Source organism: Mesoplodon densirostris, chromosome 8 (assembly GCF_025265405.1).
Source record: "Mesoplodon densirostris isolate mMesDen1 chromosome 8, mMesDen1 primary haplotype, whole genome shotgun sequence".
NCBI classification, from domain to species: Eukaryota; Metazoa; Chordata; class Mammalia; order Artiodactyla; family Ziphiidae; genus Mesoplodon; species Mesoplodon densirostris.
Genome location: NC_082668.1, coordinates 72,327,559 through 72,342,549, shown reverse-complemented (window position 1 = coordinate 72,342,549; position 14,991 = coordinate 72,327,559). Strand labels below are relative to the sequence as shown.

Genomic DNA, 14,991 nt, shown 5'->3' with positions numbered 1-14,991 from the left:
CACTGCACTCAGCACAGCAGGTTCTCACTCCAGGGGAAGTCTTGGCATGCACCTCTATGACCGCCACAGTAGATAATACTATCCTTACTTCCTACAGGAGAAAGCTAAGTCCCCACTAAGAAATTTGTTGGAGGTCACAATTAATTGTTAATCAACTGTGCTCCAATATAAAAATTTAAAAAAAAATAAGTGGGCCCCAAGATTCAACCCGTTTGTCTGACTCCAGCAAAGCTCTGTCCACCGTACTGCTCCACTAGTACACATAGCTGTGTAGTATAGATGGATCTCTGGCCCCCAACTTCGATGTGCAAGAAATAGCTCATTTTCTACTTTGACCCCTTAGCCCACTGGGCAGGCAGGATGTTTAGCCACGCTTGCAACTGCCTTTACCCTAATCCAGGGCAGAACAAAGGCAAAGGGTGGGGCTGGCAGGAAGTTGAGGGAGTGAGGGGGAGAGTTCCAATGCAGACAACCTATTCATTGGCCAAATCCATGTGGTCCTTAAGGATGGAGGCTGTGCTGCATCAGACCTTATCGGAAACAGGGGGTCTTTGGCAAGGCTGGGAGACACGTAGCCCCTCCTCTCTGGGACATTGGCAAGAGAGCTCCCTTCTCTTCTCTGTCTGGGAGAGTGGAGGTATCTTCCTTTTCCCCCCCTCTTGTTACTGTTAAAGGAACTCTCTGCTTTTGTTGTATCTAAAAGCATCCTCACCTTCTTTTGTTTCCAGAGGCAGTTAGCACAAAATGTTTCCAACCAATTTAGGCTTTGGGGACACAAAATCCAGAAGGGGAAATGGAGAGCTGGCAATTTCCTGCCACAGACACCTCCCTCCCCCACCAGACAAGGAAGCACAGACCCTGCCACCTGCTTAAATGGCGGAAAATGAAGCGGGAAGGTACGAAAGGAAAAACACGGATTCATAGCTCAGATCTCATTGGCCGTGTCTGAGTTCAGTTATGTAGAGATCCACACTGTGAGGGCAGTACTGGTTCTGTGAGGCCCCAGACGTGGAGCTAAGATCTGTGGGAATATGGGGGAGCAGATCTGGGGGGACTTGAGGGCACTTAGACCTGTGTAATTTCATTTGACACGGTGATCAGACTCACCCAACAGGAGGAAGGCATTTCACATATCTGCTCAAATGCAAATGCTGAGAAGAATGGGACGGCTTTCCAAGTAGAGAGCTTGTCTCTAATCGCGTTCAGTTGGTGGCAGGGATGGGGGTGGAGTGGGCTCTAGGACCTGATGTCAGGTGTCCTGGAAGGAATCTCCTCTGGTGAAGGCTGAAGGCTATGGTAGCTAACATCCCTTCCCAACTCTGACACTCTGATTCTATCTAGATTTTGGAAGTGATCAGCACAGACGTGTTATTGAAATCATGAGGCTTTTAGAGCCCAGGGAAAAGGAGAGTATAAACATAAGCAGAAGATATATCAAGTCAAGTAATATGCTTATTGTTTCAAAACATGATTAAGATGTTTCACAGAATGACATGTGGGCACGTCTGAAGACGTGGTATCCATGTCTCCATATGGTTAAACCAGACAAACTCAAATATTTAGTCATTTCAATTCTGTATAGCTCACCTACAATCAACCTTCTTGGCGAGAACTAAAATACACTCAGCAAACATTATTTAAGCTTTAGGCCTGTTACCTTGCTAGGTGCTAGAGAGACAAAGGCACGTTCCTGCCTTCAAGGAGCAGATAGTCTAAAAAGGTTCCATTGGTTGAGTCAACTCTTGGCAAACAATTTGTTAGGTCATAAATATCCTTGCAGATACTACTTTATAAATCTCTTTTAGATTAAAAGAGAAATTAGATCAGGGTTTCTCCACAATTGACATTGTAGTTTGGATAATTTTTTATTATAGGGAGCTGTCCTGTACACTGTAGGATTTTAGCAGCACCTCTGGCCAGTAACAAACCCCAAATTGTGGAAACCGAAAATATCTTTAGACATTGTGAAATGCCCCTTAGGGAAAAACGTCACTCCTGGTTGAGAACCACTGGTTTAGATGAATATCTACACAAGTTTTGGTTAATAATGTTATAAGAAGTCTCAGTAAGTGATTCCTTGAGATGCATTTCAGGTGAATTGAACTTGTTCCTTTTTAATTTGATCTTTTTATGAGAATGACTTTATTAACATTTATTCCTAATAATTACTAGAGAAAATAACTTGTATCTTATTAAAATTGATGTATTTTAGCTGCTGAGACCGTTGATAGTCGAGTATGTATACAGTACATGTTACATCTGAAATAGCTGGAACCAAGAAAAGATACGTGCACTTAAATGCACATAATACTGTGAGCTGCCTTAGGATGTGTCCTCGTGTCAGGAAACTCCAACAGCCTCATGCACTGAGAAGGCAGCTTTACCCTGTCATTATTTCAGCAGGGTAAACACTTCCTTGTTTTATATAATTGGTTCGATAACCTGGAATTCTAAACAAGCAGTCTGGATAAGCAAGGTTACCTTGTATTTAATATTTTCTGGGCTTCCCGGGTGGCACAGTGGTTGAGAGTCCGCCTGCCGATGCAGGGGACACGGGTTCATGCCCGGTCCGGGAAGATCCCACACGCCGTGGAGGGGCTGGGCCCGTGAGCCATGGCCGCTGAGCCTGCGCATCCAGAGCCTGTGCTCCACAATAGGAGAGGCCACAGCAGTGAGAGGCCCACGTACTGCAAAAAAAAGAAAAAAAAAATTTTCTAAACACTCTTTATATTATTAAACATGTTCATTTACTATTGTTTGAATAGCATTTGTAATGCTAAGAAGGAATTGTACACTCTATTTTGGCATTCACGAAAAAAATCTTTAGACTATAAAAACCAGTAGTAGTCTCAAAATGTATCTGCATTTGTCCCTACCCTACTTCAAGACCATAATTATCATTTTCATCCAAAGACGAGTGATCACTGTGTCATTTTAGTTCCTCTAGGAGAATTTGCAACTTGCTAAATTGGCCACTGCGTCTCCAGTCTGAAAAGTCAGCAAATTACACTGGTGGAATCTCACATTGCTAAGAAATTAAAGGCGGCAGTCTCTAGAAAGGGAAGTCTAAAAGAGTACTGAAAAAAGTTGACTCTCTATAGCCAGAAAAATGAACTCAGGGACTATTGAAGCAAAAAGGGAACTTGAAAAGCACCCTGTGTAGTATTTCCTGGAGTGTGTTCTTCCCACTACAGGTTCCATATGCAATGTCAACAGGTGGAAAGCACTTTGGTACCAAAAATGTTTGAGAAAACACCTAAGTAAACAAACGTAGACTGGTTTCTTTACAACAAGAGCCTTAATGTGCCAACGAGCATTTTATATCTCCATTAGGATAGGTCGTGTACAATGCTTCCCCTGAATTTTGACTATAGAACCATTTTAGTGTTTCATGGCACAGCTCTAAGGAAAGACTGATCATGTTACAAATGAGGGGACTGACCGCAAAAACAAACAAACAAACAAACAAAGACAAATGAGGGGACTGAAACCAAGAGAGGTGAACTGGCTTTCCAAAGGTCATGCACCTTGGGCAAAGCCAGGGTAAGATCTCTGTCTCCTCATCTAGCAAGACTTTAGAGAGTGAATGGAAACAGACGGGCTATTATATATTCTCCTGTAGAGAGAATCATGGGTTTCATGGGTGAGGCTTCTTCTAAGAGTGGGGTCAGCAAACTTTTTCAGTAAAGAGCCATGTAGTAAATATTTTAGGCTTTGTGGGCCATGTGGTCTTAACAAAACTACATAACTCTGCCTTGGTAGCAGGAAAGCAGCCACACACAGTATGTAAACAAATACAAGTGTTCCAGTCAAATTTTGTTTATAGAAGCAGGAGGCAGGCCCAATGTAGCCAGCCCACCAAAGTTGCCATCCTTGTTCTAGGACAAGGTTCTGGTTACCTATTTCTGTGCAACAAACTACCCCAAAACTTAGTGACTTCAAATGACAACCACTTGGTGGTACTCAGCTGGTGGCTGACCTGGTCCCTTAGCAGGAATGGTTGGAAGGCTGGGCTCAGCCAGCTCCTCTCCCTCTCTGCGTGGTCTCAGGGCTCTTCCACAAGATCTTTCCAACAGGAATATGAGCTTCTTACATGGCAGCTCCCAGGGCTCCAAAAGCAAGTATTCCACTCCCTTTAACTTAGATACTGGGCTTGGATATTGGCTCAGTATCACTTCCACAGCCTTCTGCTAGACAAGGGAACGTAGAGGCTGCTCAGATTCAAGGAGAGGGGACATAAACCCTCCGTCTCTATGCAGGGAGTGTCAGAGAACTTGTGGCCATTTTTAATCTGCCACAAACAGAAAGATGAGCTGGGAGGATGGGCTACTGAATAGTTCTACTCTGGAAGAGGGAGGAACTTTCCTTCATTGCCTTCTCTGGATTCACAAAAGAAAAGTTGGGATGCAGACAGAAAAGGGGTTTGTGAGACTAGAACCCATAAGCCCTTTTCATATATGTATTTTTATATGACCAGCCTGAATTTGCATTTGGCATAGCCTTCTGTACACTATAGTGTTGGATTTCATTTTGCTTCTACCAGGTATTGGTGCCCTTTTCCTTTTCAGAGAGGTTGAAAATAGTACATTTTAAGAAGCGCAAAGTTCAAATTGCCCCAGTACTATGGTCACAAGAGCTACGTAATGCATGGTGAGAAGAGCAGATAGGCAGACAATTGAACATATAAATGAAATGTAATCCTTTAATCCTACTTAGCTACAAGCTGGTTTGTGTTACCAAAGGCTGACCCTGGTTCTTTGAGCTCTGTAATTTTTCTGTGAGTGTAAAATGACATTGATCTCTCTCTCTGCTAGAGGGGAGTATGTCTCCTCCACAGTCTTGCATCCTCTAACACTACAGTAACCATGGTCATTCTCTTCTGTCACTCTTCATTTTCCATTGCTGAATGGACTCAGATTTATTAAACACAGGAACTCTGAAGTGAGTGACGGTGCTCAGTATCCTATCACAATAGTATTGCTCTCATGGTAGTAATTTTCCACCTCCCTTTTCCAGTAATTTTATTTAAATTATTTAGAATTGTGTGAATTCACCTACCTGAAGCACCATCCCCATTGGTGCATTCATTATTACAGAGCCTCTGGATGGTCATAGTTTAATTCACAGCATTACTTTTGAAAAAAGAGAATAATTGATTTCAGATGTTTCCTTCATGAAACAAGGCCACATGGGATCTAGTTTCTCTCAGTCCTAAGGCGACTACTCTTGCAGGAATTTCAGCCACCCAACTTAGATATACCAAGTTAGGGATACTTCAATACTATGATTTAAAGCATTGGATTAATATGAACTTAACAAAAACACTGGGTGTCTTTTCTGCAGACAGTAGCATGGATAAATGTTGTTATAATCTTTGAAGAATAAGAGTGGACAGGATGGGAGTTCCCAGGCAGTCCAGTGGTTAGTACTCAGAGCTTTCCCTGCCATGGCCCCAGATTTAATCCCTGGTCAGGGAACTAAGATCCCACAAGCCACACAGCGCGGTCAAATAAATAAATAAATAAAAAGCAGGACTATCTTTAAAAAAAAAAAGAACGGACAGGATGGATGGGTGTGGTGAGGAAAATGTGGTTGGGTTCAGAATGAATGTCACGGATCATTAAAAGAGAGGAACTAGAAGGGATCAAAGTCACTGTATTCTTTGCCTTCATGTTTTCCCCACCCATCAGTGGCAGGAATTCGGATTGTCTTTCCCTTTTGGCTCATTAAAGTGGAAACTGTACCTGAAACTAACTGCTAGAGCCCCATGATATTGGTAGGCTTTCCTTTAACCCCATGAGATCTCCTAAATCTTTCAAAATCCCTTTAACTTAGAGTTTCCTATCACTAGTTGACCAGTGAGTTGAGTACTCAGGAATTCAAAAGCTTTAATAATATAAAGAATACAATTTTGATATGAAAGAAACATTGGTTGGTTATTTTATAATTAGCATTGCATAGTTGCCATTCAGCCATATTATTTCACTGAATAGTACTTGCCAGGCTTTTTTTTTTTTTTTTAATGGTGGCAAATTCAGGATCTCTATATTCTAATAACAAAGAAGTAAAATTATGCTCACCCCTATTATTTCTTTTTTCCACTTAGAAATAGGAAAGATGCCCCATGTGAGGTTTTATCTGCACAACAAATAAATGTAAAGCAATGCATATACCATGGGAGAGTTTGTATATATTTAATCCCCTGGCTAGCTAATATTTAGTAATGCACCAACTTTTTTAAAAAGTTAAGATTAAACTGCACGGGCCTCCCTGGTGGCGCAGTGGTTAAGAGTCCGCCTGCCGATGCAGGGGATACGGGTTCGTGCCCCGGTCTGGGGGGATCCCATATGCCGCGGAGCGGCTGGGCCCGTGAGCCATGGCCGCTGGGCCTGCGCATCCGGATCCTGTGCTCCGCAACGGGAGAGGCCACAACAGTGAGAGGCCCGCATACCGCAAAAAGAAAAAAAAAAAAAAAAAAAGATTAAACTGCAAAATTAATTTCTAAGTTTTATAAACTTTTTATTTAAAAATGTTTAATAACAACTCCTAGATAAAACATATAAGAAATTATGTTTGTTTTAATGAGATTCTCCCTCTTTGCTAGAAAGTATATATTTCACATTCATAAAGAAAGACGTACCCACTCTCTCTATATCTTCCCTCCCAAGAGAATGTAAAAGAAATAAATGGAACCTGTTCCAGTTGTCAATGTAGGAACTGAAATGTGCTCCATTTTTTCTAAAAACTAGGGTGACTGACCATTCCATTTCTCCCCAGTTTTCCAGATTTTGGCACTGATAGTCCCAAGTACCCAGAAACACTCAGTCCCCGGCAAACCAGGATGGTTGGTTGCTCTAATTCAGGTGCCTTCCTTAGGAACGTTTGTGATACTCTGTGGATGAAGAACTAGACAGATCTTTAAATACTTAAAAAAATTTTTTAAAGCTATTGCAGATTTTCTTCATTTCCATTTTATTCAGCTTCAATCTTTCCCTTTCTTCCCTGTCATTTTTGTTCTCTGGACCACTGGATAAGCTAGAGGTATGTTTTTCACTCTTGTTATTTCTAATGCTTTAGTTTTTCATTTTTCTGAAAGAGGTTGTCCAGAAAAGGGACCTACTCTGCCTGGTTTTCTGGTGATTTGTTTTGACTCCTCTGTTCACTCCTTATTTACTTTGGAAGCCGCATTATTTCTGCCCACCTCAGCTGAAGAAAATATCCCATCACAAAATGTCAGAGGCGCGTGCTGTGTCTGTCGGTGCTTTGAAAACAGCTCAGCGTTACCCTTATCTCCGGCGGTCCCAAGAGCATGGTATCACTGAGTGGGTAATTGTTCACTGCCCATAACTGTCCCATTACCCACACCCTCTTCTCCTGATTAGATAGCTCTCTGCATCCATATCCCATGCTGGAGGCTTCACGTATTACACAGTAAGGAGCTAGCTAGGCTTGAACATTTTTTAAAATAAATTTATTTATTTTATTTATTTATTTTTGGCTGCATTGGGTCTTCATTGCTGTGCAGGGGCTTTCTCTAGTTGTGGCGAGCAGGGTCTACTCTTCGTTGGAGAACTCGGGCTTCTCATTGTGGTGGCTTCTCTGTTGCAGAGCACGGGCTCTAGGTGCGCAGGCTTCAGTAGTTGTGGCGCATGGGCTTCAGTAGTTGTGGTGCACGGGCTCAGTAATTGTGGCGCGTGGGCTCAGTAGTTGTGGCGCGCGGGCTCTAGAGCACAGGCTCAGTAGCTGTGGCGCAGGGGCTCAATTGCTCCGCAGCCTGTGGGATCTTCCCAGACCAGGGCCCAAACCCACGTCCCCTGCATTGACAGTCAGATTCTTAACCACTGTGCCACCAGGGAAGCCCAAACTTTTAAATTTATGAAAAATTGGCAAAGCTGGTTTGCATAATTCATTCGGCTGCTTTTTGTTGAATTTCTCTTTGTATAATTAAAAAATTTTTTTTTCTCCCTTATCCTCATTTCCTAACACTCTGGTCTAATCAGCTGTGTTATTTCCTAAACAGTTGAAAAGAAAAATTGTCACAGATATCCAGGCTGTGAGATTCCTCTTAGTTGGAAATAAGCCACATATGTCAGTATTCATTCAGAGGCTGAAATTTGCTTTGCTCTGTGCTTTTGAAAGCCTAAAAGCAATTTCAGATCATCTTCTATCATATAGCTGTCTTTTTAGCAGTGCAAAAGCTTAGTTTCCTAGAAATGATTGAGGCTTCAGCAAACAGCCATGTGCTGATATATACAAATTCTATCCATTGGCAAAGAGAAGTACTTTATTAAAACTACTTGTAATTAAGTGTATGTTTAATTGTGTCTGAAGCCCTGACCATGTAACATGTGGAACAGCCAGGGAGACAGAAATCTCTTTCAAATAACACTCTGCAATGAGGGCTGCTTACCTTTTTTGCCCTCTCTGGACTTTGCAATCCTGGCTGTAATAGTTAGAACCCTCAGTCCAAGTGTCCCTGGAGCGTTCATTAACCTGGGATCTTACGAAAGCAAGGAAATGACTTGAGATTACACATTGTTGAGATCCCACATTAAAGGATGAGATCTACCTAATTGAATTATACAGTTAACATAAATAACACTATGTAAACAGCAGACTCCAGATCAAATAGAATTTGTGGACGATTTTAGCCTGGAGTGGCTGACAGAGTGGTCCCTTGTTCCAGTGCTGTGCGGTTTCCTCTTTCTTCTTCCTGTGTCATCTTTCTGAGTCTGTGCACGCCCTTTGGGATGGGGCTGTTCTTGTTCCACTCAAGTTAGCACTGCAATGCTATCAGAGGATGCAATGTGTGTATCAGAGCATTAGAGACATTTCTCAGAGTCTATATTTGTAACTGTTGACGGCTTAGATTAATGGGGGGAGGGAGCTTTTGATTGCAGGAGACAGACACTCCCTTGATTTGCTTTAGTGGAAAGAGGATTTATTGTAAGGATGTATGTTGACTGACACTGTAGAAACTAGCTGTTTTCCTCTTCTCTCATGGGCTCTATCGTCTCTTCCATTGTGTCTTTGCTCCTCTTTGTTTTATTCTCTTCCCTCTACAGATAGAATTCTTTGACTTATAATTTTCTCTCCCTCATAAATTTAACTTTCACATATCTCTCTGGGCCTCCTTCTAAATCCAGAACTTAAAGCTGCAGCTCTGAACATTCACTGGCTCAGTCTCTTATTCTGAATTAAAGTCCTGGTGTGATGTAGGGTATTATGGATTTTAATACTTGTCTCTCCCCCGAGACTGGATGCTTCTTGAGCATAGGGATGAAGTCTGTTTTCTTTGCCACGGTATACGCACAATGCCTAGCACAGAATAGGTACCGAGTAAACATTTTATGAATGAGTAAAATATGCAAAAACCCATCTGAAATTCACTAATAAGTGTTCTTGTGGGGGAATGGTTTCTACATGACTTCTACTGGCTGAGTCTTCTCAAACACCAGTCGGTTTAGACTGAAGCCACCTTATTTCTTTCCTAGTTGCTAAACGTATCTCATTGCTCCAAGGACTTTGAAACTGCTTTGCAAATTAGGGTCAAAATATTCAGTAAAGATCAACATGATGAAAACATTCAAAGAGTAAATGTTGGGAGAGAGATTGTTTCCATGGTGACTTCTGCTTCAGGGAGCCCTTGTGCTGATGAGAGTGAGTCAGCTGACCCACCACCAACTCAGAATCATCCAGTTGTTACAAACCTACAATCCACCTGCCGCATCAAGTGTTGGTGGCAGTAACCCTGTATTTGATTCATTACTGGGAGCTCCTTCTTTGGGTAAAATGAGCTTGTAAAAGCAGGTGGAAGTGGCGCAAGAGGGAAGGAGTGGATTCAGCGGCTGAAAGTCGGGGGTGTGCTTTCACTTACCCATGGAATGGCTTTTCTCTTTATGAGGTGCCACGGTTATCTGACTGTCCCTCCAGGGAATCTGTGTCCTGGTTATATTCTGTGTTCCTGACCACACTGCAGTGACAGAGGGGCCACTCTGCTCCTTTGGGGCTGAAGAACAACTTCCTGATTATAGAACAGGTGTTGGACAAAGTCCTTACTGACAGAAACATGGACCCCAGATACTTCTTGGGCGAACTACCCCCAACTCCCTGCCTACCACCACTGCAATCAATTATTCATTCTTGTTCTTTTTTAACCATTTCACACAATGATCCTCTGGTGGCAGAAGTCACTATACTGTGGTTTTCTACTATTGATCCTAAACCTTTTGTATTGCTTTACCACGAGACAGATAACATTTTCACCAACATTCTAAAAATTACCTAAGTAAATGTTATTTCCTCCAACATAGTTACTTTGGGAGATGAAATGTTTATTCCAGTGATACATTTGTTACCGAAACATTTTTAGAACGCCTCTTTCAGTACCATTAACTTGCTTCTCTCTTATTCTGAAGTATAATTCAAAACTTTTATATAGTATATAAAAGAATGTATTCAGTAAGTATCTATAGGAATATATGGATAAAGATGTGAATACATATGTGTTTTCACTCTATTCTCCTTAGAATACTTTTACATGTACCTCTTTTGTTTTCTAAATAATGAAAGATTCAAATATTTCATGAACTTTCCCATTTCTATGCAAATGTCCAAATTTGTGCATGGTTAACTGTGCAGTTCTTCACTTGACTTTAACTTTAGCAACTGCCAGTACAGCCCCTCAAGTTTGATATTTGCTACTGGACATTAGAAACAATATTAGCCACATGCAGTGAAATTTTATTTTTCATTGCCTAAAACCTGAAGTAGAAATAAAATGGATTTTCCTTATCATCTACAGGAAATGTTTGATGTTATACTGGATGAAAACCAGCTGGAGGATGCGTGTGAACATCTGGGAGAATACCTTGAGGCCTACTGGCGTGCCACTCACACGACCAGTAGCACCCCCATGACCCCACTGCTTGGAAGGAATTTGGGCTCAACAGCACTCTCACCATATCCGACAGCAATTTCTGGGTTACAGGTAGTGTCACTTGTGCTCTTACATCCTTACATTTAAGGTTCTATAGGAAACTTGATTGAGATGGAGACTGGGAGTGGCCTAGAGAGCCATGCGTTACTATATTAAAAATCTAAAGTATTGCCTAATCATATAGACTATTTTACATTTTTACAAACTCAAGTCATTTTGGTTCATATACTTGCTCTGAAGTCTTGGCAACAAAATTCTTCAGATTCACATCTTTTGGCTACATTGATTCTAACAGATACAGACTATTTTACTTTTTTACAAACTCAAAAAGTGATACCTAATCATGATCTACCCTAGACAAAGTTACCCTGAGAGTGGCATTTTCCTTAGAACTTTGTTCTCTGTTAATTTATAATGGCTTTTACCTAGGTAAATTCATCCCTCCTATGTCTAAACCCTGCTAAGAAACTTTCTACCTACTATGCAACTGTCCATTACCTCTCCGTGTCACTTCTTTTTTTTTTTGTACTCCGGCCTCTCACTGTTGTGGCCTCTTCCGTTGTGGAGCACAGGCTCTGGACGCGCAGGCTCAGCGGCCATGGCTCACGGGCCCAGCCGCTCCGCGGCATGTGGGATCTTCCCGGACCGGGGCACGAACCCGCGTCCCCTGCATCAGCAGGCAGACTCTCAACCACTGCGCCACCAGGGAAGCCCTCTGTGTCACTTCTTAAGGATTATACAGTGGTGGCACTGTCAGGCACAGGGCTAGCTAAGTAAGGTATCTGAGACAGATGGACCTTATGGCCACCCTTACCTAACCCTTCCCCCCGAGCCTGCGGGGCCTGTCCTCTAGCTTGCCCAAACAGAACATGCACATAAGTAGAATCGCCTTGTTTGGAAACAGTCGTGAATCCCTGAGTTTTCTTAGGGGTGGGCAGGGCCCACCTTGGTCATCGGCTATGGCCAGTGTCCTTTAGGGAAGCTGGGGACGAGTGTAGGAGCAGGAGGCTTGCTCTCCTGCTGTTCTGGTGCTGCACTCAGGGCTAGAGGTGGGGAGCCAGAGATATTATGACACAAAGTGGATCTTGCCTTCCTCCATCAATGATTATGTACCATCTACCAAGCCGCTGCTGGAATGTGGCCAAACCCCCAGCTGACTGAGGAGCAGGTAGTCAATTGAGCTCTCTTGCATCATGACTAGTTTTGTATTAATGGGTTATAATGATAGTCATAATTGTAGATCATATAGAGTTAACTCTGAGATAAATGGCACTCTCTCAAATGTTATTATAACTGTATTACTCTTTTACAAAATTGCATCTTTGTAAGCAAAAAACTGCCATGTAAATGAATAGCTTTCGAGGCTGGAAATGAACTTGGGAAACGGGCTATTGTAATATGCAATGTATATGTGCGCACTGGGACTCTTTCCTTCCTTGTTTCACTGCCTGCCTGCTGATCCGAGTGTGGCATTCCACTGACTGGTTTGGGTTGGCTCCAAATTGTACATTGTAGGGTGAGAAACGGATTCATGAAGCAATATGCTTCCACCTACACTAGTAGGTGGAAACGAAATGTTGCACTTTGTTTATGAATAAACACTCCTGACTTATTACCTCAAGACATCCACGTAGAGTGCCTCTCCCAGTTTCACTTGAGTTACCGTGGTGCCCTTTATCCTGGGGCCTATTTCTCCTAGTAACCATGGGCACTTAATTGTGAGACCCCTGGTTGGGGCTCCCAGCACAGGCTGTGACTGTTGAATGAGCTTCCTGCTGTGTGCAGGTGAGTGTCCTTTAGAGGAAATGCATCTGGGTCTTTGGTTTCATCAGCATCCTGTTTCTTAACTGAGGCAACCTACCTAAGCAGGTAGACACAGCTATGATACATGTTTTCCCATGATTTGAAGAAAAGCGTTAATAGCCTTTTCTGAGCGCTCAAATAAGTGTCTGAAGATATTAATTTCAAGTAATGGTATTAGAGGAATTTAGTTTGTATTCTGAAGATTATTTTTGCAGGACATTTCAGTTGAGGAGGCAAGAATTGTAAATATATTAATTCACTGGCTCCATAATTATTGTGTACTTCTTTGGAGAGAATATTGCTGAGTCTTACGTAGGATGTGGAAACAAATATTTTATGCGTAGCACAAATCATAATTTTATTAAAATATTTTTAAAAGGTATCAGGAACATTCAGCTAATAAAGATGAAGTGTGTGACTTTAGGAGGAGAAAGGTTGTATCAGTTCAAGAGAGGAATAAAATAACAGATGCTATTCTGAACTTTAACTTATTTCCCAACAGTAAAATAATCCTCATTTTGCAATAGAAGTGGAATTATTAGGCCTTCGTAAACATATTAAGTTCCATTCAGCAACTAACTTTAAATTCTGTGTTTTTGATAGGAAGCATAATTATGCAGTATTATGTAGTTAAATTCATAAACTACCAGCACTTTGGCATCTTTGCATGTTGTGTCCCAAATACATAAGACGAGGTATTTCGAGCAGACCATTTGTACATCAGAATGTTTTATTGAGTCAGATATTTAGCATCTTATTGTCCAGATCCTACTGTTGTACATACATTTGTATGTTCTAGATGAATGAAGCTGTTGTAATTTAACCAGTGAACCATCTGATATTTTTAGAGTCAGCGTATGAGGTACAGCAACCACTCCACAGAGAACTCTCCAATTGAAAGGCGAAGTCTAATGACCTCTGATGAAAATTATCACAATGAAAGGGCTCGGAAGAGTAGGAACCGCTTGTCTTCCAGTTCCCAGCATAGCCGAGATCATTACCCTCTCGTGGAAGAAGATTACCCTGACTCATACCAGGACACTTACAAACCTCATAGGAACCGAGGATCGCCTGGGGGATATAGCCATGACTCTCGACATAGGCTTTGAGTCTGCAGAAACAAACAAAATATTCATCTGTTGACAATTTGCCATTGCACTGCTAGGATACAACCAATCATCTTAACTCGGCAACTACAGCACAGTATTGACTGTGCTTATGGGCTGCTGTCATTGATGCTAAGAAGGGGCAAAAAGAAAAAAAAAAATTTGTACATTATGCCCTTAAGTCTAGATGGATATTAGATGCCCAATCATAGAGATATTTTTAAGTGCAACATTTACATAACAGTACCTTTTGTTTTCTTCATTAGGTTTAGACACATCAATTTGTAATTTAAGGTACTTATCAAGGCACATATAAAATAATTTCCCATGCTGGAAATTCCAAATGACCAGTTCCAGTTGGAACCAATTTATAAACCAATTCCTGTTGGAATTTGGGTGAATCGACTAGAAAGTCTACTTGAGCATGTTGTAATCAATTTAAAAATCTGAAAAAAAAAAAGAAACTAATTAATAAAATCAAAATACCAATAGAAGCCAAAACCAGCTATGGTATTTATTTGCTGGAGACTAAATTTACACTTAAAGTTGGAATGTATAAACATTTTAATATATGTTAACGTTGCCAGAATGGCTTTTCAAACTTACTAAATGTATTAATAGTGCCAAAAAAAATCTCAAATTAATGCAGAAATTCTTCAGTCTCCTCAGATTTTAATATTTTTATTTCTTTTCTGGCACAGCTGTTGTATTCAAAGTGTTTTGCTTTTTGTTTAGTCACAACTGTTAGCTTGTTTGAAGTTGGCAAAAAAAAAACCTCAAAATTTCTTTGGCAGTGAGAGAGAATAGTAAAGAGAAGCCCAATAGCTGGTTATGTGAGATGGAAAATGGGGTGTTGTTTCCCCTTTAATCAATCTGAGCACAACTACATACATCCGGGAATCTGAAGTCAGACAGTAAGAATGGGCACAGATCCTCCTGAGTGCAAGGCTAAACATCGCCAGATGGGATTTCATCTATCCCACTTACCACAACTACGGGTTCCGTGTTTACCGCCAGCACAATTGAGTATCTTTCTGTTGCTTCACTCAGTCTCTGTCTTTGAATATCTGAATGTTCTAGCACTTCACCAAATTCTTTATAATCATGCTAAGGATTTTTTGTTTTACATGGACACACTGAATT

The 14,991-nt window shown here is 41.4% G+C and overlaps 1 protein-coding gene across 4 annotated transcripts in view; it reads left to right on the top strand.

Moving 5' to 3' along the window:
* CACNB4 (calcium voltage-gated channel auxiliary subunit beta 4) overlaps positions 1-14,190 on the top strand; it is a 263,277-nt gene extending 249,087 nt beyond the window's left edge. For all 4 annotated transcript variants that reach the window (XM_060107361.1, XM_060107363.1, XM_060107365.1 and 1 more), the window contains 2 exons: positions 10,805-10,990; positions 13,591-14,190. In XM_060107361.1, coding sequence (XP_059963344.1) covers positions 10,805-10,990; positions 13,591-13,851 — 447 coding nt within the window. In that variant the 3' untranslated portion in view covers positions 13,852-14,190. The remainder of the gene's footprint in view (positions 1-10,804; positions 10,991-13,590) is intronic.
* Positions 14,191-14,991: the final 801 nt, after the last annotated feature.